Source organism: Manis pentadactyla, chromosome 4 (genome assembly GCF_030020395.1).
Source record: "Manis pentadactyla isolate mManPen7 chromosome 4, mManPen7.hap1, whole genome shotgun sequence".
NCBI classification, from domain to species: domain Eukaryota; kingdom Metazoa; phylum Chordata; class Mammalia; order Pholidota; family Manidae; genus Manis; species Manis pentadactyla.
In genome coordinates, this window is record NC_080022.1 from 1,257,025 (window position 1) to 1,280,127 (window position 23,103).

At 63.4% G+C, this 23,103-nt stretch overlaps 2 protein-coding genes across 2 annotated transcripts in view; one reads left to right on the forward strand and one right to left on the reverse strand.

Annotated features, from left to right (window-relative positions):
• Nucleotides 1-4,378, forward strand: part of PLCH2 (phospholipase C eta 2) — a 59,935-nt gene extending 55,557 nt beyond the window's left edge. The window contains exons 22-23 of the mRNA XM_057499630.1: nt 1,102-1,399; nt 2,754-4,378. Coding sequence (XP_057355613.1) covers nt 1,102-1,399; nt 2,754-3,985 — 1,530 coding nt within the window. The 3' untranslated portion in view covers nt 3,986-4,378. The remainder of the gene's footprint in view (nt 1-1,101; nt 1,400-2,753) is intronic.
• Nucleotides 4,379-6,687: 2,309 nt separating this feature from the next.
• On the reverse strand, nt 6,688-22,870 carry PANK4 (pantothenate kinase 4 (inactive)). The gene is made up of 19 exons (XM_036882607.2): nt 22,716-22,870; nt 19,056-19,138; nt 18,471-18,685; nt 17,606-17,789; nt 17,194-17,286; nt 16,724-16,877; nt 16,457-16,638; nt 15,800-15,881; nt 14,476-14,576; nt 12,042-12,197; nt 11,290-11,402; nt 10,814-10,901; nt 9,911-10,062; nt 9,004-9,059; nt 8,812-8,861; nt 8,344-8,448; nt 7,964-8,064; nt 7,797-7,865; nt 6,688-7,219 (listed from the first exon to the last, which is right to left on the reverse strand). Exons 1-19 carry the CDS (start codon nt 22,837-22,839, stop codon nt 7,006-7,008), a joined length of 2,322 nt encoding a protein of 773 aa, XP_036738502.1. The 5' UTR covers nt 22,840-22,870; the 3' UTR covers nt 6,688-7,005.
• Nucleotides 22,871-23,103: the final 233 nt, after the last annotated feature.

Here is a 23,103-nt window from a genome sequence, read left to right on the forward strand (position 1 = left end):
TGCTCACCCCCGTGCCTCCCCCTGCCCCACACCCTGTGTCCGCTTCTCTAGCTGTGCGTGCTCAGCACCCCTGCCCTCATGTGCCCCTCTGACTGTCCCAGTGACCCCCAGTGCTGGGGCAGGAGGAGCCCCCAGCCTGAATCCTAGACCTTCTTCTAAGTGACTTTTCAGCCAACTTTGACCAGATTGCTCTGGATTTGGGTCCTGAATCAGGAAGCGATTCAAGGGCTGGCCACTGTAATGCCTCCCCCGAGGACTGGCCCGTCACTGGGGAGTGGTAGCTCTTGTTTGGGGTCCCTGCATGTGAGGACCCTTCCAGTCTCTGCACCTGAAAGATGCACCCGCTGGCCCCTTCTGATGTTGACTCAGGCACTTGCCAGCCGGTCTCCGGGGCCCCTGGCTGCCCCCCTCAGGCGGGGAGGGTGCGGGGAGAGGCCTTGCAGGGAACCCCCATCCCCACCTCGGCCAGCCGCGGTTTTGGCCACCAAGCCAGCATGAGCCCTGCCCTCAGGACACATGGGCAGAGAACAGGGCCTGGCAGGAGTCTGGAAGGCTTCCTGAAGAGGTGGCACCCCCGGTGTGGTGGGCATGGGGGTGCAACGTGGGCCGCTCCTGGCTGTGCTTGCTTCCTGGGCCTGTGGGTGGGGCACTGGTGGAGCCTGTGCCCATTTGATTCTCACTCAGAGTCCTGGAGCAGGTGCCACAGGGGCCTGCCAGCATACACAGTGTGGTGGCTTGGCGTCCAGGGTACAAGGCCTCTGCTTGGGAGGACCCTGGGGGTCTACTCCCTCCTCTCCTTACTGGGCCTGCCAGCCCTGAGAGTGGCAGGCATTCCGCCCACTGTAGGCTGGGAACATTCCTAGTCCCTGTGGGGGCCTAGCAGCCTCTGTCCCTGGCAGAGATGCCCTGGAGACCCCTCTCCCTGCACATAGCCCTGAGTGGCCCAAGCCTGGCTTGCCTGCCAGAGCCCTGGACGATGTGGCCTCTTGGCTTTAGGGGCTCAGCCAGGCGGCCACCTGCCATGTGCCAGGGCTGGGTGGGGCTGGGCAGCCCCTGGCCCCCAGTGCCCACTGCCTGCTATGCAGACTCTTTCCCTTGCAGGTCAAGCAGACTCTGGGCCTAAAAGGCCTGTTCCTCCGAGGCGCAAAGCCCGGGTCCCTGGACAGTCCTGCTGCTGGGCGACCCCAGCCCAGGCCCTCTGTTAGCCAGCGGCTCCTGCGGCGCACAGCCAGCGCGCCCACCAAGAGCCAGAAGCCGGGCTGCAAGGCCTTCCCGGAGCTTGTCCTGGGTACCCAGGATGCAGGCTCCGAGGGCGAGGCCCATGACATGGCACCCCCTAGCCCTGGCCTTGCCCTGCAGGCCCCAGCCAGGGAGGAGCCCGGCAGCCGCAGCCCCCGAGGTAAGGCGCTGGCAGAGAGGAGCCCGGCGCAGGGGCGGCCCCCACATGCCCCTGAGGGTCCCGGGCCTGCCGGGATGGCCGCCACCTGCATGAAGTGTGTGGTGGGCTCCTGTGCCGGCGAGGAGACCGAGGGCCTGCGGAGGGGGTGGCTGTCCAGCCTGGGGCCAGCAGGTGGACACGAGGCTGTCAGCCAGCAACCCCGCGCCTGGGCGGACTCGCTGGGGGCCCCCTGTGCCGCCCTGCGGAGAGGCAGAGGGGCCCCCAAGGGCCCTGGAGCCCAGGGGCTGGGCCTGGGAGGCAGCGGCTCCGGGTCCTCGGACTCCAGCAGCCCGGGCAGCCCCGAGGCGGCCCGCGTGCCCGAGGGTGCCCGCAGGCAGGCGGGGGCCCTGCAGAGGGAGGTGAATGCCTTGGTCGTTGAAAAGCTGGAGGAGATGAGGAGTAAATCCTCCATGCTCTCCACCGGTAAGACCGGATGCTCCTGCTGGTGCCCCGTGGCCCCCCTGCACTGCCCCTCGGCATGGCCTGGGCCGGAGTCCCCGCTGCGCTGCCTTCCCCTGCTCCGCTGGCTTGCCCTCAGGGACCCCTACTGACCCCGAAGGACGCCCCTGAGCAGCTTGCCCCCAGAGTGCTCCTTGCACCCCCAAGTGGCCAGGGAAGCGAGGGCAGGTCTGGCCACAGCTGCCAGCACCCTGAAGCTCCCACCTGCTGCAGCTCTGGGAGCCGGGCTGTGCTCACCCAGTGCCTGTGCTGGGCCTGCTTCCCCGGCCTGTCCCGCTGCTCCCGTGCCCTTCCTAGGACCCAGGGCAGCGCCCAGCCTCTCACCTCCCCCCTCCAGCGCCAGGCCGCAGGTGTCCCAGCCCCCGCCCTGCACTGTGGGGAGTGTGGTGTGCGTCGGTGGTTGGCCACAGGGCAGCCCCGAGGCCGGCAGGACTCCCAGGCGGTGCTGGGAGCTTGGCGTGGGGGCCTCAGAGTTGGCAAGTGCCCCGTGGAGCCGACTGCACGTGTCCTCCGCCCGGGGAGAAGGGGTGAAAGCTGAGCTACCTCCCGGCCCCTCCTTCCATGCCCCGTGTACCCCTCGGCCCCGCTGTCTGTCCATCTGCCAGCCCCACCCCCACGCTGACCATCCTGTTCTTTTTGTCCCCATGCTGCCTCTGTAGTTAGGAACTGACAGCAGCCAGTGCCAGGTAACGGGGCCCAGACCCCGTGCGCCTTGTGCTGCCCGCCCCGTGGAACCCCTCCCATCTGGGGTCCCCAGCAGCAATGGAGTCGGAGGGCAGGGTGGGCAGCGTGGGGCCTGCACATGCCAGGGTCAGGGCCGTGGGGACGCTGCTGACGCGCGCTCTCTCCCCCACAGACAGCCGCCCTTTCTCCGCACGGTGGTCAGTCTCCTCTCTGGAAACCATTGCTGAGGAGCCAGCCCTGGGCCCTGGCCCCCCACCTTTGGTGGCCACCCCCGCCAGCACTGCCCCAGAAGGGCCCCTGAGCTCTGTAGGACCTGCCATCAAGGCTGAGAGTCCCTGGGGGGCGGCTCTGGAGGCCTCCGTGCCGCTCCAGGTCAGGACCAGCCACGGGGACCCTGAGCTGGCCCCCAGGAGCAGGCAGTGGGCGTGCAACGGCGGGGGCCCCAGTGGCCAGATGGACAGCAGGGGCCACCCCCAGGCCCTGGGCCTTCTGACCAACAGTGAGGGGCAGGTGCCCTCAGAGGCCCCGGCTGGACGTCGGCCCCTGGCTCGCCCCTCCCCGGCTGTGTACTCAGATGCCACGGGTGGTGATCGGCTGTGGCAGCGCCTGGAGCCAGGCAGCCACCGTGACAGCATGTCCTCATCCTCTAGCATGTCCTCCAGCGACACAGTCATTGACCTCTCACTCCCGGGCCTGGGCCTGGGCCTGGGCTGTGAGACCCTGGCAGGAGCCCCTGCTGGACGCCTGCCCCTGTGGCCCTGCTCTGCCTCGGCCGCCCGCCTGCACCCGCCCACCGTGACCAAGAGCAAGTCCAACCCCAACCTGCGGGCTGCTACCCAGCTGCAGATGGCTCCCGGTGAGCAGCGGGCCCGCCCCCCGGCCCAGAGGCCTCCCTGGGGCTTCCTCCCCCTGGCAGGCCTCTGGGACTGCCCCGCGGCAGCCAAGTCCAAGAGCCTGGGAGACCTGACTGCTGATGACTTTGCACCCCACAACGAGAGCCTGGGCCACAGCCTGGGCCGCAGCCTGGGCCCTGCTGGTATGGCACCGGCGGGGCGGGGGGCACGGCGGGATGCCCTGACAGAGCAGCTGCGCTGGCTTACGGGGTTCCAGCTGGCGGGGGACATCACATCGCCCAGCAGCCTGCGCATGGCTGGAGACAGGGGAGTGGGGGACCCGGGCTTCCTGCGACGCTCCTCCTCCCGAAGCCAGAGCCGTGTGCGTGCCATCGCCAGCCGGGCTCGCCAGGCCCAGGAGCGGCAGCAGCGACTACAGGGCCCGTGGGGGCACCCGCCGGAGGAGCGGGGCAGCCCTGAGGGGGCATGCTCCATTGGCCCCGGGGGCTTTGGGGACATGCTGGTCCCCTCCAAGGACACTGCTGCTACCAGCCTCCTGCTCAGACTCTGACCAATAGCCCGGAGGCTGGGGGCCCAGGGGTCGCTCCAGCTGGGGACGCTGCCCACCTGCCCTGGACGTGCCTGTGCCCTCGCCACCCCTGCCACCCGCCCCAGGGCTGGGCAGGTCTGACGTTCTGAGATGTATACACAGAGATATTTAAATTTTCAGACACAAAGTTTCTACATTAAATGGTGTCGAGTCCTTTTCCACTTTTACCTGGTATTAGCAGGGTGTGTGTGGGCGCACGGTCCCAGGAATGCTTGCTGCATGCCCAGGGTTGCCGGGGGGGTGCCCACTCCCACCCTGACCGCGTCTGGCTTGTTCTGCACAAACCTGCTCTGTACAGGACTCCCTGGGCTCTTTGTAAACTGAACTCAATCCAATAAACATGTTTGCACCTGGTCCGTGTGGGCCACTGCCTGCCCACTCCCTCTGTGGCCATGCACCAAGTACAACTGGCAGGGGTCTGCACAAGACCCAGGGCATGTCCCTGACCTCCGCCTGGGCCACAAGGGGGTCTGTGCCAGGGCCGGTCTGCCCACAGGCATCTGGCCTTTATCGGAGACACCCCAAGGGCCGTGCTCTTGGCGCAACAGGCAGTGAGCTCAGGGCCCCCACGATGGCTTGGCTGGGGAAGGCCTTGGGCCCCACCCCCAGGATAAGCCCTGTCATCTGGGGCACAGACCCTTGGGAAGGTGGGTGCTGGGCATGGTGGCCAGGAGGCTGGCTATTGGTGTGTGGGGCACTCTGGAGCCTCCTCCATAGGTCCCAGGGACCTGTGCTGTCCACTAGCCCAAGCTCAGCAAAGGCCCGGGTGGGGTGTCCACTGGCCCCACTCACCTCCAGGCTCCACCAAGCCCCTGGGAACCTGGGGAGCCCTCTTCTCTCCAGGTCTGGGGAGTATCTGCACAGGGGAGCTGTGGCCCATCCCTGGAAAGGTGCACCAGGGCAGGGGGTCCGGGCGGTGCACTGGGCTTCCCGTCTGGCCTAGGCCCCTGGGACCTTGGGTGCGGTGCAGGGGCAGGGGGCTGTTGGGAGGCGGTGAGCAGGGAGGCCCCTTGCTGGGGATCCCAAGCAGAGCTCAGAGTTTGGGTGGGGCAGGCTGACTGCTGAGGCTCCTGGGGACGGTGCCCACCTTTTCAGAAGTGGGGCATCAGCCCTTGTCCAGCCGTGGGTGGCTGCTCTAGCTCCAAGGAGGCCTCCAGCTGGGAAAGGGGCAGATCTCTGTCGCAGGACAGGTACCCGTGGGTGGGGGAGGTACTCAGAGCCCTAGTGCCCCCCTCACTGTGCAGCCCCTTCCTGAGGTCCAGGCCTGGGCAGGAGGGAGGCGGTGAGCATCATTAAACCCAGCTGAGCAGGGCTCTGGCCAGACCGCTTGAGCCCTCCTGGGCATGTGGGCCAGGCCTTCTGCCCCAAGACAGCCAGGCCAGCACCACTTCACCACCAGGTAGGACAGCCAGATTGCTGAACTGAGAGGGGGCGCAGGCTGGGGAGGCTCAAGGCCTGTGGGGACTGAAGTGGGGATCCTCTGGGAGCAGGGCTATCCGTTGGCTAGTGCCTTCGGGCCAGCCATGCCCCCTGCTGCCCTCTGGCACTGGCGGCTGCCTGCATCAGGGCTGGGCCTGGTTCTGCTGAGGAGCCTTGGGGTGGGCCTGGGAGCCACCAGCAGGCAGCGCTGGGAGTGGGCTGGGCTGGAGCACCAGAGGCAGGGGGCAGCGAGGGGGCTGGTTATCCTCGCAGGCTGGTTCCAGTGCAGGTCTTGATTCACCCATCAGTGTCCTGCAACGGGCCCAGGGCACGAGGCTTCTGTGGCCCAGCAAGGTAGAGAACGCAGCAGGGGTCTTGGTGAAGAGGGGTGGCGGTGGCACTAAAAGCTGCACAGGGTTCAGGTCCTGGCAGGGGACGGCCAGGCTGGCCTTGCCCTCCTCGCAGCTCAGGGGCTGCTCCGTAGTGCCCAAGTCACAGCCCTGCCCCACGGCCCCGGGGGCCACAGTAACGGGGGCTTTCCGCTCTGAGCTCTCCACATTCCCAAGAAACAAGCTCTATAAACAAACCTAAGTAGTTCGCTCAGCCCCCTTCCGCCCAGTGCGCAAATTGGCAGCCTGGTGGCTCATTCCAAGGTGGTCTGCATCCTGAGGGGCACACCCAGCTGCCCAGAACAGCAGGAAGGCCTCGCTGCCTCTCAGCACTTCTGCGGCCAGGCCCAGCGGGCTTCCTACCAGCCCGCCTGTCCCTGGCAGGGCTCCAGGCACAGGCTCCAGGCCGTGGTGACAACACGCATGCAGTCTCACCAGCTCTGAGCAGGAGCGTGGGCCAGCCGCCAGCCCCCAAGAGCCCTCGATGCCCACAGCCACCACCCAGCAGGCTCTTGAGTCGGGAGTGCTCGGCGCCCCGTCCCTCCCGTATGTGGCGGGGCTGGGAAGGGCTGGAGACACGGGGGACGGTCACCTTCTCAGACCTGCTGTACGGAGTTTCCTGTCTCTGGGCCAGAGGTGGGTGGTAGAGATCAGGGTGCCACATGATGGGGCACTGGCCACAGCCTGCAGGCCAAGGCGGGCCTAAGATCCAAAAGTGACTGAAAGGCAAGACCACACTCTTGGCTTCCCTGGAAAAGGGGTAGGCAGGCGACCCACCCAGATGTTCCCAGACTGAGTTAAGGCTTTCCTGGCGGGCTGTCTTCTCTGAAACCAAGCAGCAAAGGCACTAGAAACTGTGCATGCCGAGCCTCTAACAGAGAGAGGTATATATTTATATTTTTATATATATGCACATATATAAAAGATTATTTAACAGTTAAATATATTCCAACGTGAATGTCTCATGGGACAAAAGTTGCATCTCTCCACCACAAACACGGCTGCGTTAAAGAGACATCGAACCCAGCTCCACGAATGACACGCCCACCTGGGCACACCTGGCTGGGCCACAGAAGTGCAATATAAATACTCTGATTTGGACGCAGTTTCCCTGTTATAGTCGAAGCACCTTCCTGACAGGTGCCCAGCAGAACAGTCCGGCGGGCGGGGCCCTCACTCGGTCGGGATCTCGTACTTGAAGATGACGCTGAAGAGCCGGCCGCCCAGGCGCTCGGCCAGCCAGGAGTTCTTGATGACGGCCAGCTTGAGGCTCTCGCAGCGCAGGGCCGCGTGGTAGTTGGTGTGCACGGCGCGGCCCATGCCCTCGATGACCACCAGGTCTGCTCCACGTTCCCGGACCAGCACGGCCAGCCCCTTGTCCAGACGGCTTTGGGGAGGAAGGGGACAATGAGGCGGGGTGACGGCGCAGAGACCCCACCCCGACTCACTAATTTGGGGACCCCACCCGCTGCACTGTTACTAGAAAGCAGCAGTGTTCTAATCTGGGCCTTATTAATGCTTTTCTATTTGAACGTTAAAGGACCTTATTTCTTCTCCCAGGCTTTTATTGCCCCTCCTTGTTGGCTGGTAGTGGGCCTGGAAAAGGGATGAAGCCAACACTGGAGAAGCACCCCAAAACAGAGCCTGGAGCCCAGACTCGGGGCCTCTTCACGTGGGCTTGCTCCGGCTGCCAAGCTCTCTTATGCTCTGGAATCCCCAGCAAAGCAAAGCATTGAGCCAATCACCTAAGGACGACCACAGGGAGACGGCCCCTCGCCTACAGGTGGGGGACCCGGGCCAGCTGGCGCCCAGGGGCTTCTGTCTCTCCCACCCCACGTGGGCCAGACCCAGCCTGCGGTGCGGCTGACAGGTTCCTGAGCCCACCGTCCTGGGCCCCCAAGGAAAGATCCCAATTCCTGCCGCCCCCCCCCCCGACACACAGGGAACTGGGGCGCCACAGGTACCTGAGGTCCAGGCAGGGGGAGCTGGAGCCCGTCTGCACTAGCAGCAGCCTCTCCTCCCGAAGCGCCGAGCTGCCAAGCACAAGGGATCGGTGTTCTGGGTCTGTGCCCCAGCTGGCTCCCACCGCCCTCGCCCCATGCCAGGGTCCCCAGGCCTCTGCCTAGCTTACTGGACAACAGGGTCCATGGCTGCGATGCGCTCAGCTACAATGAGGGACTCGCTGTAGGTCACGTCATTCAAGGCAGGGCCCGAGTTGCACGCCAGGATGACCTGCAGCAGGAGCCCAGGCTTTTAGGGGCCTTTGCCACCACCTGGCACCCAGCCAGCCTGGCTCGCCTGCCCGCCCGGGGCTGCCGGCTGAGGGGCACCACCCCTGGCAACCTGTCCTGCCTGGCGGTGGCTCCATGCCAGCTCTGGGGTCAGGAAGATGACCTAAACTCTGCTCCTTGACGGCCCCCGCACCTACCTGCCAGAGGCCCACGGCGGTGCCAACCCCTCTGAGAGTGGAGGAGCCCAGGCAGGGGGCCTGCTGTGGCCCTTGGCACTCACCTCCGTCCCTCTAGAGAGAAGCTCCCTGACAAAGGGGAAGACTCCCAAAATGACGTCTACTCCACTGTTATCTGCGAAAATTAAGGCACATTTGTGAGGGGGCCCCTGCAAGACAAAACCAGGACGTTCAGTCGGGAACAGGCGCGTCCAGGCGTCCAGACACCTCTGCACTCCATCCCCGGGGGCCGAGGGCTGCTGGTCCTGCGGTGCTGGGGGTGCTGGGGGCAGGGCGGGCCTGGGCTTCTTCCAGAACCGCCGGCCCAAACAACCTTTGACCTGAGGTCAGCTGACGCACAGGAGTCAGGTCGGAGCAGGGAATAGACGACCTAAGACTTGCTCTGGGGGTACAGGCACCATGCCCCTGGGGTCCATCCCCTGCACCCTGTCCTGTGACCCCTGGGGCCCTGCCCCCCGGGTCTGCGAGTGCAGGTTCTGGCCCAGGACAGAGGTCGGGGCAGCTCCGTGTACCTTCAGCCTCTGAAGCCACTTGCTGTAGGAGTCCACGAGCCAGGGCCGCTCTGTGAGACACAGGGATGCAGTCGGCCTGCTGCCCGCTTCTTGAGGAGCGGCCCTCACCCCCCACCAGCTCAGAGGGGCTTCACTGCCCCTGGTGCCCCCTTCCCCACATCCCCGCAGAGGGTGGGTGCTGGGCGGCCCTACCTTGGAGCTTCCTCTTGGCCTCCTCGAACCCGAACTGGGGGTCAGACTCGAGGACGCTGCACAGAGGAGGAAAGGAGAAAGTCACAAAAACCCCCTCCCAAACTGGACGGGTGCTGCTATCGACAAGCCAAGCCACGTCTCCGCTGCTGGTGGTCACCTCGGCTCTAGCCCTGGGCAGCGATGGCAAGGGAACAAAGCAGAGCTTGCTCAAGGGGCACCACTGCTCAAGCGTACGGAGTGGTGCCAGGGAAGAGTCCTCTGGGCCTGGCAGCCACACATAAGGCCCCCAGGGGCAGCACCAGCCACCAGCTTCACCCAGCACCACCCCAACTCGCCTCCCAAAGGGACAGCAATGCCGAGGGTGGGGAGGGAGGGGGACGGCCCTCCCCAGGGTCCATGTCTGAGAGCACGCCTTGGGCACGCTCAGCAAGGGCAAAGTGGACAGCCCGCTGAGCAGCTGCTGGGGCGGGTGGGCCAGGCCGGTGAGGGGCAGCCAGAGCCCACTTGCACAGTGGCTGATGTGGGTGACCGGGACAATGCCAGGGTGATGGGGTGGCCAAGAACTCGGGACGGGACTCTCAGTGTGCTCGTGAACACGTGGCCCCCACAACGGGCTGGTGTGGCTCTCTCGTGAGCTTTTTTATTTCGACATTCAATAGCATTTAATCGGTGAGCACATAGGCAGATAGCTAGGAATTCAGATCATTACTGCCGAAGACGTCGGCTCCCCCCCCACCCGCCCTCCCCTCTCTTAACTAGTGCCTGCAAACAAGACCCAGCCCCCTGGGACCCTGGCCCACTGCCACCTCCCCGGGTGCGGGTGCCTGTGGGGGGTGAGGCGGGCCTGCGGGCTGGAAGTGGGGCAGGGTGGGGAGGAGGCACAGGTGCCGGGGAGACGAGCGCCTACTCGGAGACGGCTTTCGCTCCCCAGTCGAAGACGTTCCCCGCCAGGAGTCCTCGCACCAGGGCCTGCTGCCTCTCCTCCCAGCCCAGGGCGTCCAGGCAGCGGATCACCCTCCGGAAGCACTTCAGGGCCTCGCCATTCTCCTTCTGCTTCACCTGCGGGGAAAGGCGAGACGGGGGCTGCAAGGGCGGATGGGCTGTGCCTCCGGACTGGCAGCAGGGCAGGCGGGAGGACGGGAGGGGCGTCCTGTTGGGGAACAGGTGCACGGTGTTCCAGCTCCAAGCCTGCTCAAGGGGACACTCAATGTGATGTCACAGCAGCAGTTTAAGGGAAAGGCCCCCATCGGCTTACAAACGCCACCGATTTGGAACAGCACCAGCCAGGAGCGCGAGTCAGCTGCTGGTATCCCAGCATGGTTAGACCGCGTGCAGGGACGTGGCACAGGAGGCCTTCAGCACTGGTGTGACTGAGCTGCCAGGCAGGGCAAGGGCTGGGGGAAGCCCTGGAGCCCCATCCCCCAGACATGCCCACAGGAGGGCAGGGCTGGGAAGCCTGCGCCCAGGGCCAGGGCCCTGCCTGCCACTCCTGGTGTGCGGCCTGGTCAGAATGGTCCCAGGAGGAGAGTGGCCCCCATGGGCACCTGCCAGGCTTTGGCTCCAGGCTCCCTCAGGAGGCCAGGAAGAGGGCCGAGCTCGCTGCGGGTCAGACCCCCAGGGCACTTTGTGAACCGGGAGAAGCTGTGTGTGCACAACGTCTGCAAATTAAGCAAGTTCAGTGAAAGAAGGAACTGACCGAACAAGGGGCCCGGGGCTGCCACTGCAGCGCCGCCAGGTCGGGGCCCACCAACCCGCTCAGGGCCAGGGTGCACCCCCACCCACACACCACCCGCAGGAGGGCGGCACTCACTTTGGAGTAAGGGTCCGGGAAGTTGAACTCATTCAAACAGTGCTCCCTCGTGTCCAAAAGGCTACGCACAGTCAGGGTCCCGTAAGCGCTGGGGACAGAGAGGGCAGGGAGCGGCTGAGCAGGACGAGGGCTGAGCACACTGCCTGCTGGCTGCCACGTCCTCTGCCCAAGGGATGTCCTCGCAGCGTCCAGGCACCAACAGGCGAGTCCAGGACACCAGCTGGGTGCTGGGCTGAGCGGGCCGTCCTACTCCCTGGGCATCCCGGCCAGCGTGTGCTGGGGGAGGAAGGGGAAGGCGTGCAGAGTGTCGTGAGGGGCTCTAGCGGATACTGGGGAGCCCTGGCCCTCAGGTGGGAACGTGCCTCCCCTGGGCGCTCACACCAGGCCTCCCTGCTCAAGGGGCCCCACCGCTGACACCACCCCAGGGGCTGCCAGCCCTGCTGAGGCTGGTCACCCACGGCAGGCTGGTCACTTACAAGGGCTGGTGACGCAGGGTCTGCAGCTTGTTCCAGTACTTCTGACGGAACTTCTCCGCCCTCTCGGCTGCGTCCACAGAGCCCGGCTGGCTTGCCACAGCACGCTTCACTACCTGCCAAGCACAGGGTGGTCAGCAGAGCCCCGGGCGGCCCCCCAGCCAGGGCCATGCTCGGAGCAGTTCCTGAGCACATGAGGGCAGGCGTCGAGGCAGTCACTGGAGACAGGCTTGTATGCCTGGCCCGGCAGCCCACAGGGGACGTCCCCTGCAAGGTGGGAATGGAGGTCACTGCTAGCCCCCAGCAAGGCTCAAATCCACAGCATCTGGTAAGAGCCCTCATGCCCCTTGCTACCAGCTCCCGCCCTGCCTAGAGGACAGGTGGTTCTGGATAACCTCAGAGCCAGTGCTGGGCCCAGGGCAGGGCAGGTCCCTTCGCTCCGAGGGCAGACCCAGGAGCCTCTGAGGGACCCTAGGGGAGGACGGATGTCCCCATGGGGCAGCCCCTACTGTCCCCAAGAAACACACTGACCAGCTGCTGCTTGACAGGACACGTGCCTCCTTGACACCACAGCCCAGCTTGGTGACCCAGCGGTCAGGAGCTGTTCTGCCTGAGAAATTTTACCCGAGACCCTGTTAACCACAGATGCAGACGGCACGGCTTCTGGAAAGCACCCCCGCCGTGCCTCTCACTGTCCCTAGGGACCTGGGGCAGTCGGAGGCGGCCAGGCCCTCAGAGGCCCGCAGCTCCCTCACCCCGTCCAGGGCCTCCTCGAAGCAGGTGAGCCAGTACTTGCGGGCCGGGGCATCATCTGTGAGGTCGACTGTGTCAGGCACATAGGAAGACGGGTCCAAAAGGAGTGGCAGGTTGACCAATGGCCTCTCCAGCCGGTCCATTTCCAGCAAATCAAACTGGGAGGGCAAGAAGCAGGTGAACATGTCAGCTGCAATTTTTCTGAAAGAACCAGAACAATGTGATGCAGTTCTCAGGGGGAAGGGGCCCAGCGGAAGCTGCTGCATGACGCACACATGCCCGCTTTTCCCTGGCCTCTCCCGCCTGCAGCCTGGAGCCCAGTCCCAGCAGCCAGACCCCGCGTCTGCCCCTCAGCCCCTGCCCGGTCCCGTCTGCAGGTGGAGCTGCCTCCGGGCGGTGTTTTCCTGCTGGGGTGACCACGGGGCCTGCAGGCTCCTGCACCAGGCTGCCCCTTTCCCTTCACACAAGCCCCGGATGCCCCGGCCGCTCTCCACTCGCCTCTCCCGCCTGGGCTCCATGGCACTGTCCCCACTCACCGCTCAGGGGCCCACACGGTGGCTCCTCCCCAGGCCGCCACCACATAGGCTGCTGTGGGCTGGGCGTGGTGGCACCTTTCTTTCCATAGCATGTCCACTGATGACACACCCAGCGTCAGAGACCACCTCCCCCAGCCACACTCTCAGAGAGGCCAGGGCCACTTTACATTGAACGTGCAACTGTTGCCAACCTCAAGCACAAAGGGCACACGAGTAATTTGTGAATGGATGGTAACATGGTCACCTGCCGAGGTGGCTTTTTAAGTTTTAGGTTGGAGAGAAGGGAAGCGACGTGGCGTCGGCCCTGGTCCCCACGTGTGCCCTGCGCTAGGCCCTGCTCTGGGGCCAGAACCTCAGTGGGGCCTGCCCCTGCCTATGTGGTGCCACACTGCGGCACTCCTGGAACTCAGCAGGCCCTTCTCTACAGAGCGCTCCTGGCTGGCACGCAGCAGGGATGGAGAAGCAGGTGTGTGCGAGCTGTGACCGCATGTGCTAGAAGGCCCACCACGGGGGGCAGCGCCGGCTTTGAGCCCAACCACGTCACAGGAGCTCGAGCATGGGAATGGCTGGCACCTCTCCACATGACAGAGTGCCCAGGGCCATTCCCATTAACTGCCTCCACGCCTTCCTGCTATCCTGGCAGAGGATAGTTCAAAACTCAGCTCCGCCTTCTTCTGGCTACCCGAATCCCCAGAACCGCCCCCAGGTCCTCTGCACTGCGGCCTCCCCCTCTGTGTGGGAGGGATCTCTGCTTCTCGGGGCCACGAAGAGCCCAGTACAACAGGTTGGGATGCTGAGCTGTGTGCCGACCTGCCCTGTGCGCTGACTGCCCGCCCCACGTTGTCACACTGGAGCAGGTCCTGTTGCACCTCAGCCCCGATCAGGACCTCCTGCCCATTTACCAGTTTAATTTACAATCTGGGGGTAGGAGTCCCAGCTGCCATTCCACAAATCAGAAACTGGGACCAACAGACGTCCAGACCTTCCATGTGCACCGTTGCTACTCTGACCACGCCCGGGCACGCGGCCTGGCTACTCTCCCTAGTCCTTGCCACCTGGGTGCTCGCTGGCACCCGCTCTCGGGAAGAGCCCAGCTCTGACCGCATGGCTGGAGGGCCGGGCCGCACTGCCAACGGGAGCAGGCACACAAACTGGAGCTGCTCTCCAGGCCTACGGCCACAGCAGGAATGTCCTTGCAACCCCTGCGCTAACGAGAGCATCTGCACCTATGACTGCAAAGCAGCTTGGCATCAGAAAAGCCAGCGGGCTTCTTCTGAAGGGGGCATCCACCCTGGGCCCAGATCAGTCCCTGGCTTGCTCCTCCCACATAAGGCACCAGTTCTGGCCACTCCCCCAGAATTACAGGAGCAACATGCTATTTGGGGTGTCATCAATAAGCCTTCAACAGTCCATGAAACAGTGATTTCCGCAAGGACAGGCTGTGCAGCTGCAAGACCGTCTCTCTGCCAGCTCGGCAGGGCTGCCATGCAGTCACAGTGGGCCACACCCATGTGGGGACTGAGGCATGCGCTGGAACCTTCCCAGGAGAGCAGACTTTGCATGCTTTGTGCCTCCCTGGAGCCATCAGGCAGAGGACACTGTCTAAGGGAAGGGGCCCCAGCTGGTCCCCATGGCCCTGGGAAAGCCTGTGCTCTCTGGCCACCGTGTCCTCCCTGCAAACACAGGGCCGGCCCACGCAGCCCCTGAGGCTCTGCTGCACTCTCGGAAAACATGAAAATACCCCTGTGGAGAGGAAGGAAGCCGGCCACGACCTTTGCTCTGCCTGCTGTCTGTGCCTCTGTAGACCCCGACTCTGCCCCAGAGGGCGCTGCCTTGGGACCTGGCCACAACAGCATGGAGCTTCTTGGGGACCACCCCAGACCCCTGGCTCCGTACTCACTGTGCCACTCCTTGCCCGCTGTGCGGGGCAGAGCTCGGGGGATGAGCTCATGAGTCCAGAACTGCCCGCGTAGTTTTCTCCCCAGCTGTACTGGTTAGGGTCTGTAGGGGAGACACCTGGTTAGGGTCTGCAGGGGAGACACCTGGATAGGGTCTGCAGGGGAGACACCTGGTTAGGGTCTGCAGGGGAGACACCTGGTTAGGGTCTGCAGGGGAGACACCCGGATAGGGTCTGCAGGGGAGACACCTGGATAGGGTCTGTGGTGGGGAGACACCTGGTTAGGGTCTGTGGTGGGGAGACACCTGGTTAGGGTCTTCAGGGGAGACACCTGGTTAGGGTCTTCTGCGGTGGGGAGACCTGGTTAGGGTCTGCAGGGGAGACACCTGGATAGGGTCTGCAGGGGAGACACCTGGTTAGGGTCTGCAGGGGAGACACCTGGATAGGGTCTGTGGTGGGGAGACACCTGGTTAGGGTCTGTGGTGGGGAGACACCTGGTTAGGGTCTTCAGGGGAGACACCTGGTTAGGGTCTGCAGGGGAGACACCTGGTTAGGGTCTGCAGTGGGGAGATGTGTTTAGGGTCTGGAGGGGAAACGCCTTGTTAGGGCCTTGGAGGAAGACCTGGTTAGGGACTGTGGGGGAGAATTGGTTAGGGCCTGGTCGGGGAGACACCTGGCTACGGTCTGCCGGAAGGAACCAGGCATTAACCTAGGGCAGACAATGCCAGGCTCAGAAGGTGGCAGGGCAAACCTCAAGACGGCCTGGTTGCATCTGGAAAAGGACAAGGTGCTGAGGGTCTCAGCAATGCCAGGGGAGACAGGGTTTATTCTGTGTTATATTATTTCTCACTAGCACAGGAGCCTCATAAGAGGATCACTTAGACCTTTCAGCTCCTTAGAAGCTTTTCTGATCTTAAATAAGAACTTGGATACAGCGGACAGCAGCCCAGGCTGCTCTGATGAGCATGGACGCCTAGGCAGCCTGCTCCACTGACCGTTGCAAGGCAGGTGGGCAGGAGAGGAGCACCATGTGTCTGCAGCCCCTGCATGGGGACCCCGTCACTCACAAGAATCCCTTGGGTCAACTATGTTGCTCACAAACCCACGAGTCAATTTCCACTGACCACTTTGGAGGAAGCACAGCAAGAGTTGGCCAGCCCTGTCACTGCCATGGATGGGGCTCAGCAAAGGTCACCATGTCCCACCATAGCATTTAATTCAAAAGGGGAAAGCACAGGTGGCCAGGACCAGGAAGTCTGCTTCAACATGCAGGACGCCTGTGGTCTCCCTGCGGCCTCATCCCCACCCCCAGCCACACCCTACTCACTGTCTTGCTCGGCGCCTTTCAGAAACGCTCCGATGGCTCCCAGGTAGCCTTCATGCCTCAGGAATAGCGCCTGGACTTCCCCCTGCCATGGCAAAAGCCCCCCTCGGGTGGGCCTCACTGTCCCACACAGCTAAGTCCATGAGTCTTTAAAGTAATCCAGTATGGGTGGGCCTCCCTCTACGTGGCGGAGGCTTCCCGAAAAGCTGCCCGCAATGCGCTCACCAGCGGGACTGTGTTCAAAGGCAGAGTGTAAAGCCTGTCATCTGAAGACATCTGAGGATGAACAGCTTTTTCCACAAACGAGCACCTGCCCCACTCACTCCCCACGGGGCCCTGTGCACCCTTCTGCAGGCCCCCGACACCCGTCCCACAGCGGTTCCTTGGCACACGCAGCTCCAAGCATGCCTGAGGCTCATCAGCAGTGAGACACATTCTGAGGACCTCAACCAGGGGTGACACCCAACTCAGATGCAGCCGTGGTGCCCCAAGTGCAGGGTGCCCAGAGCTGGCCAGGGGCCAGGAAAGGCTGGGCAGCGGGCACTCGGCTTCCCAGCGGCCTGCTCCTGGGTTCCCCGGTGTTAAGGTGCTGAGGGCCCACGCTGAGAGCCAGAAGAGCAACGCTGGGGTGGCGGCAGAGGGAGAAGCAGAGCCGGTTACCTTGGAGAAGAAGTTGATGCTGTATGTGATGGTGTGCATGGTGACAGGGTGGCCCCGGATGAAGAAGCCGCCGAAGTACACCCTGTCCAAGCAGTGCAGCTTTGCGTAGAGGCAGGCCAGCTGCCCGACGTCATTGCTGATCATGTGCAGCAGGCTCTTGGCCATGTCCTCCTTGGAGAACTCTGGGAGAGGAAGAGCACAGGGAGTGTCCGGCAGGGAGAGCGTGCACCCCGAGCCTTGGCGAGCGAGCGACAGCCAGGGCGGTACCTCTGTCGGCGGTGGCCGATTTTCCAAAGCTACTGGCAATGAGGTTGCCGCTCAGTCCCAGGGTCTGGTGGGCCCCACCGTAAATGTCCTGCACCAGCATGTCCACGTTTGCATGCTGGCCCCGGGAGGCCAGACGCAGCAGCTCATCAAACTTCTGCAGGGACAGAGCAGATGAGGGCAGGTGAGGCCCAAGGGCTGCCAACATCCTACAGAAACAAAGCCAAAGCAGGGCAGCAGGCAGGGGGCTAGGTGTGGGGCCGAAGGCGGGGCTGCCCAGACGGGGAGGCTCTGGCCACAGGATGCCCGTCCTTCAGAGACCTGGGAACTGGAGTTAGGACAAGGCCTAGGAAGGGGCCACTTTCCCAACCAGCCCAGCCAACCCCAGGGCTCAGATCCCACAGCCACAAGCCCTTTCCTGGAACCTGGCAATGTGACTTCACATGGCGCCCCTTCCTGCAGCATGGCCCTACCTTTGTTTTGGTGAGCAGGGCCCCAAGCCCCCAGAAGGTGCCACCTCCGATGGAGCTGCCACCAATCCACTCAAATCGGTCCTCAGTCTCCACCTGGGAGCAGAATGAGGGAGGCGTGTGTGCAAGCAGGCCCCCAGCCTCCACGCTGCGAGTCCCACAGACACGGCAGCTCAGGGCAGCCCCAGTCACTGGGGCTGCACCCTTAAGAACTAGTCTGGGTGGGCCTGCGGGCGCAGGAAGCAGGGTCCTGCCACCCCACCACCGGGCCTTCTGCATGCAGCCCTGGGTCCGTGACGCCGAAGCCAGGCCTGGGTCACATGTGCCTGTGCCCATGCCTGCCAGGCTCCGACACGTAGTGGCGCTCAGCAGAGGACTGCTGCATCCTGACTCACTCCATGAAGCCCAGCCTCACCTTCACAATGGAGACTCCAGAGCCGATATTGACAAGAAGGTAGGGGAAAATGTTGGGGTGGTTCATCTGAAACCGGAACTCAGGGTCTGAGTCTCTCTGATACATGAAGGCCTCGTGAGGGATGTTCTTCAACACGAAATTGCAGCCCTTTATCAAGCAAGTCATCACGTCTTCCTTGTCAACTCTGCAAGGGAAGGAACCTGGCCACTGAAAACAGCACGGGCCCCAGCACGGGCCTCCACTGCATGCAGCTGCCCGGTGTTGCCAGCGCCAGGGTCCCCCCCAGAGCCACGGCTCCCAGCCGGGCTGAGCTCAGCTGCTGGTGCCGAGAGGTACAGGCGGCTCACAGAGACCGCGGCTGACAGAGCAGCTCGTAGGATCACCATCCCTCTGGGCTGACGGTCCCTGGGGGCGGGCAGGCCCTGCAGACCCAGCTGAATGCACCTGACAGACTCAGCGGCGGCACCGGCGGCCCTGCCCCAGCTCTCACGGCAGGCTACAGCCCTCCAGGCCTCGGGAACTGTGCCCCAGCAGGACGGGGCACGGCTCTGAGGCTCGCCCTCTGGGTCCACCTGCCTCCTTTCATCCCCGGCTTCTTCCTGTCCACCACAACTGTCCTCAGTCCCCCAGGCCTTCCTGGGGTTCAGCCACCAGAATCCTCTTGCCAGGCGGCCCAGAGCCCAGCCCCAGGCCCCCACCCGCTGCCCAGAGCCTCACTTCACTACGGTCATGGCGTCTTTGAACCCAGAGCAGGGCGAGTGGGCGCAGGACCCAAGCCTCCTGCAGCCACCACTTCAGAGTGGCTCTCAACGCTGAGAACCGAGGCTGGCGGCCGGGGTCCCTCTGGCCCAAGGTCCTCACTTACTTCAACTGCAGCTTCTGTTCTATCAGGTCCTTGAACTTGTACGCCCCACCGCCGGTGGCCTGTATGACCTTCGTCTCGGTATTGACAAGGTGGTCTTTGATGAAGTCCAGGCAGGCCTCTATGTAGGTGTTCTCAAATTTGATGAAATGCAGCCGGGCTGTGATCTCCTCCTGCACAGAGATCTCATAGGGCGGCTCGTGGTCCTGCTCTGAGTCCTGGGTTAAAAAGGTGTGAAATCTGGTTTGTGGGGTGCTGAGGAGGGGAAGGTGCTGAGATGAAATGAAACCCCTGAGCACTCCCCCAGCATCATGAACCCCGAAATGTGATGCCAACTTCTGGAGTGGGGTAGGGGCTGGGGAGGGGACTTGCTTCCCAAGAAGTGGGGAGGAGGAGTACCCCTGTTAGCATCTTGGATGGAAGGTCACTGTGCCGGGAGGCCAGGAGGAGTATCTGCACTAGAAACTTCCAGGAAGCTGAGCTGACATGGGTGAGCAGCAGAGGGGACATGGGGCCACGTTTGGCAGCGCCTCTGCCTGCCCTAGGGCCGCCCCTGTGGCCTGCCCACCCAGCCACCAGGAGGCTCACCTTGCTTGAGTGGTCAAAAGACCTCACTTTGGCGACTTTGTGCTGCACGGTGGAGTAGTAGGCCAGCTTGGTCAGCGACCCCCCTGCAGAGCAGACAGGCAGGGCAGACTCACTGGGGGTGGGAGGGGCCTGGGGCTCTCCTCGCCACATGCTCCCGCCCACCACGCTGGGCCCTACAAACCCCCACGGACGCCCACACAGCTGCTCTCCCTGGGAAGGTCTGTTCTTCCTCAGGTCGCAGATGAGTCCAGATCCTGACTGCCCACGGCCCCACCAGCACCAAGTCCTGGGGAGCAGAGGAAGCCAGCCTGTTCCAGGCCAGCCTCAGGGAACATTAGCAGCTTAGGGAAATTGGTTTCAAGCTCTAATCTTGAAAATGACCCCCAAAAAACTGACAAATCTAGTTTTAATTGAAAGGCACACTTGACCGCCCCAGGTAACAACAGGAAAGGCGAGAAAGGAGTGTCTGTCCAGAGAGGACCAGCAGAGGGGGCATTTTCAGGGGGCAGCGCGCATCTGGAAGCTGAGGCCTGCAGTCACCAGGGAGGCTGTGCAGAGGGCAGCAGGCCCTGCTCACAGTCCTGAGAAACCCCGTGCCCCGGGGCAATGCCAGAGAGCAGCAGTGTTGCTGAAGATGCCTTTATTTGCCTGAACACACTGCAGGGCAAGTTGAAAAGATTCTCAGAGCGGTCATGTTCAAAGCAAGCCCCTCTTCTGAGGCTCAGAGGGGGCATATGTGAGGCACCAGGGATGTTCAGGGGGCAAAAGGCTCGGCGCTGCCAAATGGCCTGGAGACCAACTATGTTTCTCGGGGATGACAGAAATAGGGCAGGAGCTCCTCATTATGACAAGAAGGCTAAAACTATTTTCCAACAGGTGTTTTGCGACAAAAAACCCAGGGAATACACAAGAAACACTCAAGTCAGAAAACTGATTTGGAAACACCCATGTATCTCAGGGTCAAAGCTCTTCCAGGTAATACAAGTCAAACCCCATTTCTCAGATCATCTGCAGCCTGTCTGGTCTGAGTCACCTGCCTGGCAGCAAGAATGGGACCTCGGGATGTCCTGTGACCTGCCCTTGTCGCCATAGTTAGTAAACATTGTTGTCTTGGACTTAAGGAGCAGAACCTGGTCTTAAGCCTCCTTCTTTTTCCAACCTGCCCCCAATTCCAGCCTGGCTTAGGGTGCCTTCCACTAAAATGCTCGCCATCAGATTCACCTCTGAATAAATCATTTCTTCAAAAGCCAGGAAACGCATAGGAATGAAGGTGTATTTTGAGACTCATTGAAAGTCACCATTAACAGACTTCCAGGTCACAGAAACCTGAGGTTCAGATTGAGTGCTCTTTAAGTTAGCTTTCAATTACAGACCCCCAAATGGTGTTGGGGCTTATAGGGGGCGGCAGCGGGAGGCCAGGTGGTTTCCTGAGCAGGGCACTGCAGGTGCTGCCCATATTCATCTCCCTGCTCCCCACTGCAGGCGGGAACAGACGGTGGTGCGGGTGGGAGCAGGGCAGTCGGTCTGAACCAGATGAGCTGACAGAGCAGCACCAGTGCCTGTGGAGGGCAGGAGAGTACGACTATCCCAGGCTCCCTGGGAATCAGAGTGGACACCGACCTGGCCAGCCCCAGGCCCCGGGCCCTGCACGTCACGCCAAGTGCAGTGACTGGGCTGGCGAGCACACACAGTCCTGTGCTCTGGCAGTGCCACAGGCCCTCCATCAGCCCCTGCCCCACCCTGGGGCTGGCGGCACCCCGATAGGTAGGCATAACCTGCTAGCACCCTTCCTTCAGCACCTGAGCCAAGGCCTTCCAGTCCACCCAGCTCCCTGGGCCTGGCCTGGGGCTGTCCTCCCTGCCACCCTCTTGGCCTGTCCCTTCACTCTGGGCACAGAGGGGGGCAGGCTACCCCAGCCAGTGACACTGCCCTGTGGCCCCTTCTGCTTCACCTGAAGGACCCTCCGGCTGCCTTGTGGGAACATAAAGGCAGGTCAGCTTTGAGTGTGTGCTGACAAAACATTCCCAATGCTCTCGGACTGGGGAAGCCACCAGCCGACAGGGGGTCTGAGCCCAGAGCAGAAGAGAGCTTGCCAAGAGCACAGGGCAGCTGAGCCTCCCTGGAGGGAAATGGGAGAAGCCTGTTTGGAAAGCACACTGTTGGCCGGAACACTGGCTTTGTGGAGTCCTGGGCTGAGGCCCCTACCCGAGTGGTGACCTCCCACCAGACGCACCGACAAACCAAAGACCTGTCCCTGACAATGACTGCGTCCTTTCAAGGACCAGCGACACAGGACCCAGATACAGGGGAAAACTCAAATAAAGGAAATAAATAGATACGAAAAATATCCTCTGCCAAGGGACTTCACCTGGGCTTGTATATGGGCTGCTCCAGGACCCCAAGAGCCAGGGACCTTCCACCGTCCTCAACTCTTACGGCTACAAGCTGGCCTCTGGGGGCCAGAACCACCTGAGGTAAGCCCATTTTCGCTGCACTTCAGAAGCATCCAGTGCTGACTTGTTCCCTTGAAGCAGACCCCCCCAAGGGTCGGGGCAGAATGGAGTCCAGAACCACACAGCACACACCCCAACCAGCCCAACCCCCTTAGCGGGCCTCCGAGCTCATCATCTCCAGCTCAACGTGCTGCCGGGCACCAAGTTCTCTCAGGGTCTCTGACTGCTGCCCACGCTCCCCTTCTGCCTCGCTCTGCACAGACCTCTCCACCCCACCCGGCCTCCAGGCGAGGCCCCCCAAAGCGCTGCCCTTCCTAAGCCCAGCACGGTTTGCAAGGTAGGAATGCAGAATTCAGGCCACGTTTCCACTCTAACCGCTCCCAACAGCCCTGGAGGCCACCCTCCCCACACGTCCCTAACTCAAGTGACCCCTGGGAAGAGGAGAGGCGAATGCTTCAAATGCAAATGGCTCCAAGGGGACGCCTGGTGGTCCCAGCCGCCAGGAGCCCAGCGCACTTCCGGCTCCAGCATTTAAGGCGCTGTTAGGCGGGAGCGGGGCGGCCAGGGGGCACTCACCGCCCTGCGCGCGAGCGGCTCCGCCGTCTACGCTCCCACAGGCCGGGCTGGGCGGGGTGTGCGGCCGCCGAGGCTTCCCAAGGGGCCGCACCCCGCGCCCTACGTCCCGCGCGCGGGCCGGTTCCAGCCCGCCTCGGCGCCTACCAGCCGGTGACCTGGAGCTAGGCGGTCGGTCACCTCCCCGGCCTCGGGGTCCTCATCCATGACAGGGGCTCGCGGGGCGAGGGCGGGGCCTGGGGCTCCCCTGCGGGCCGACGCCGGCCGAGGTCGTCACTCCCGCCAAACACCAACCTTCCAGGAGCAGAGCCGCAGGCGGCCCGAGCGGGGGCTGCGCCCGTCCCGGCCCCGGTCGCCGACCATCCCGAGGCGGAGTGCCCACCCGGCCGCTCCCGCGGGACTACGAGGCTCGGCATGCCCCGCGCCGGGCGCGCGGCGCCTGCCGGGAGCTGCAGTCCGGTCGCCCCGACCAGCGTCGGCGACGGCGGCCCGCGGACTACGAGGCCCGACAGGCTGTGCGCGCTGGAGCCCACGCCCCGCCCTTCGTCCTTGCCACCGCCCCGGCCCGCCGGCCCTGCCACCCGCGCCCACGCCACCGCGCGCCGCCCCACTCCCGGCGCCCGCCCGCTGCTACCTATGTCTATGGCGAAGCGTTTGGCGTTCTCCAGGTTGCGGAAGATCTCGTCGGGGGGCAGCGTGATGCTCTTGTCCAGGCTGTCCCTGCTGCTCCCGCTGCCGCTCGCTCCACACTCCGCCATTTTGAATGTGCCCAGCCAGCCTCATCAGCCATGGAGATATATGCGCATATATTTGACTGTTAAACGCCCCCTGCGCATAGATTATGCTAATGAGGAGCCCGAGCCGGCCCCGCCCTGCTCGCCTCCGTGGTGGTGGACGCAGGAGGGCAGACTACGGCCGGCCGGGGCAGGGATCCCAGAGGCCGGGGCCCAACGCAAAACGGGCTGATCGGGTGCTGACGTCGAGGGTTCTGAGCTAGTGCAGAGGGGCACCTGGGGTTTGCG

Bases quoted from the DNA above. Each gene is read 5' to 3' on its own strand.
- PANK4 (XM_036882607.2), bottom strand. From the start codon at position 22,839: ATGGCGGAGTGTGGAGCGAGCGGCAGCGGGAGCAGCAGGGACAGCCTG. The intron at 12,198-14,475 runs GTGAGTACGGAG...TTGCCCTCCCAG, and splicing joins AGCGGGCAAGGAGTGGCACA to TTTGATTTGCTGGAAATGGA. The intron at 9,060-9,910 runs GTAGGCGCTCGT...TCCTCTGTGCAG, and splicing joins GGAGCGAAAGCCGTCTCCGA to CGTCCTCGAGTCTGACCCCC.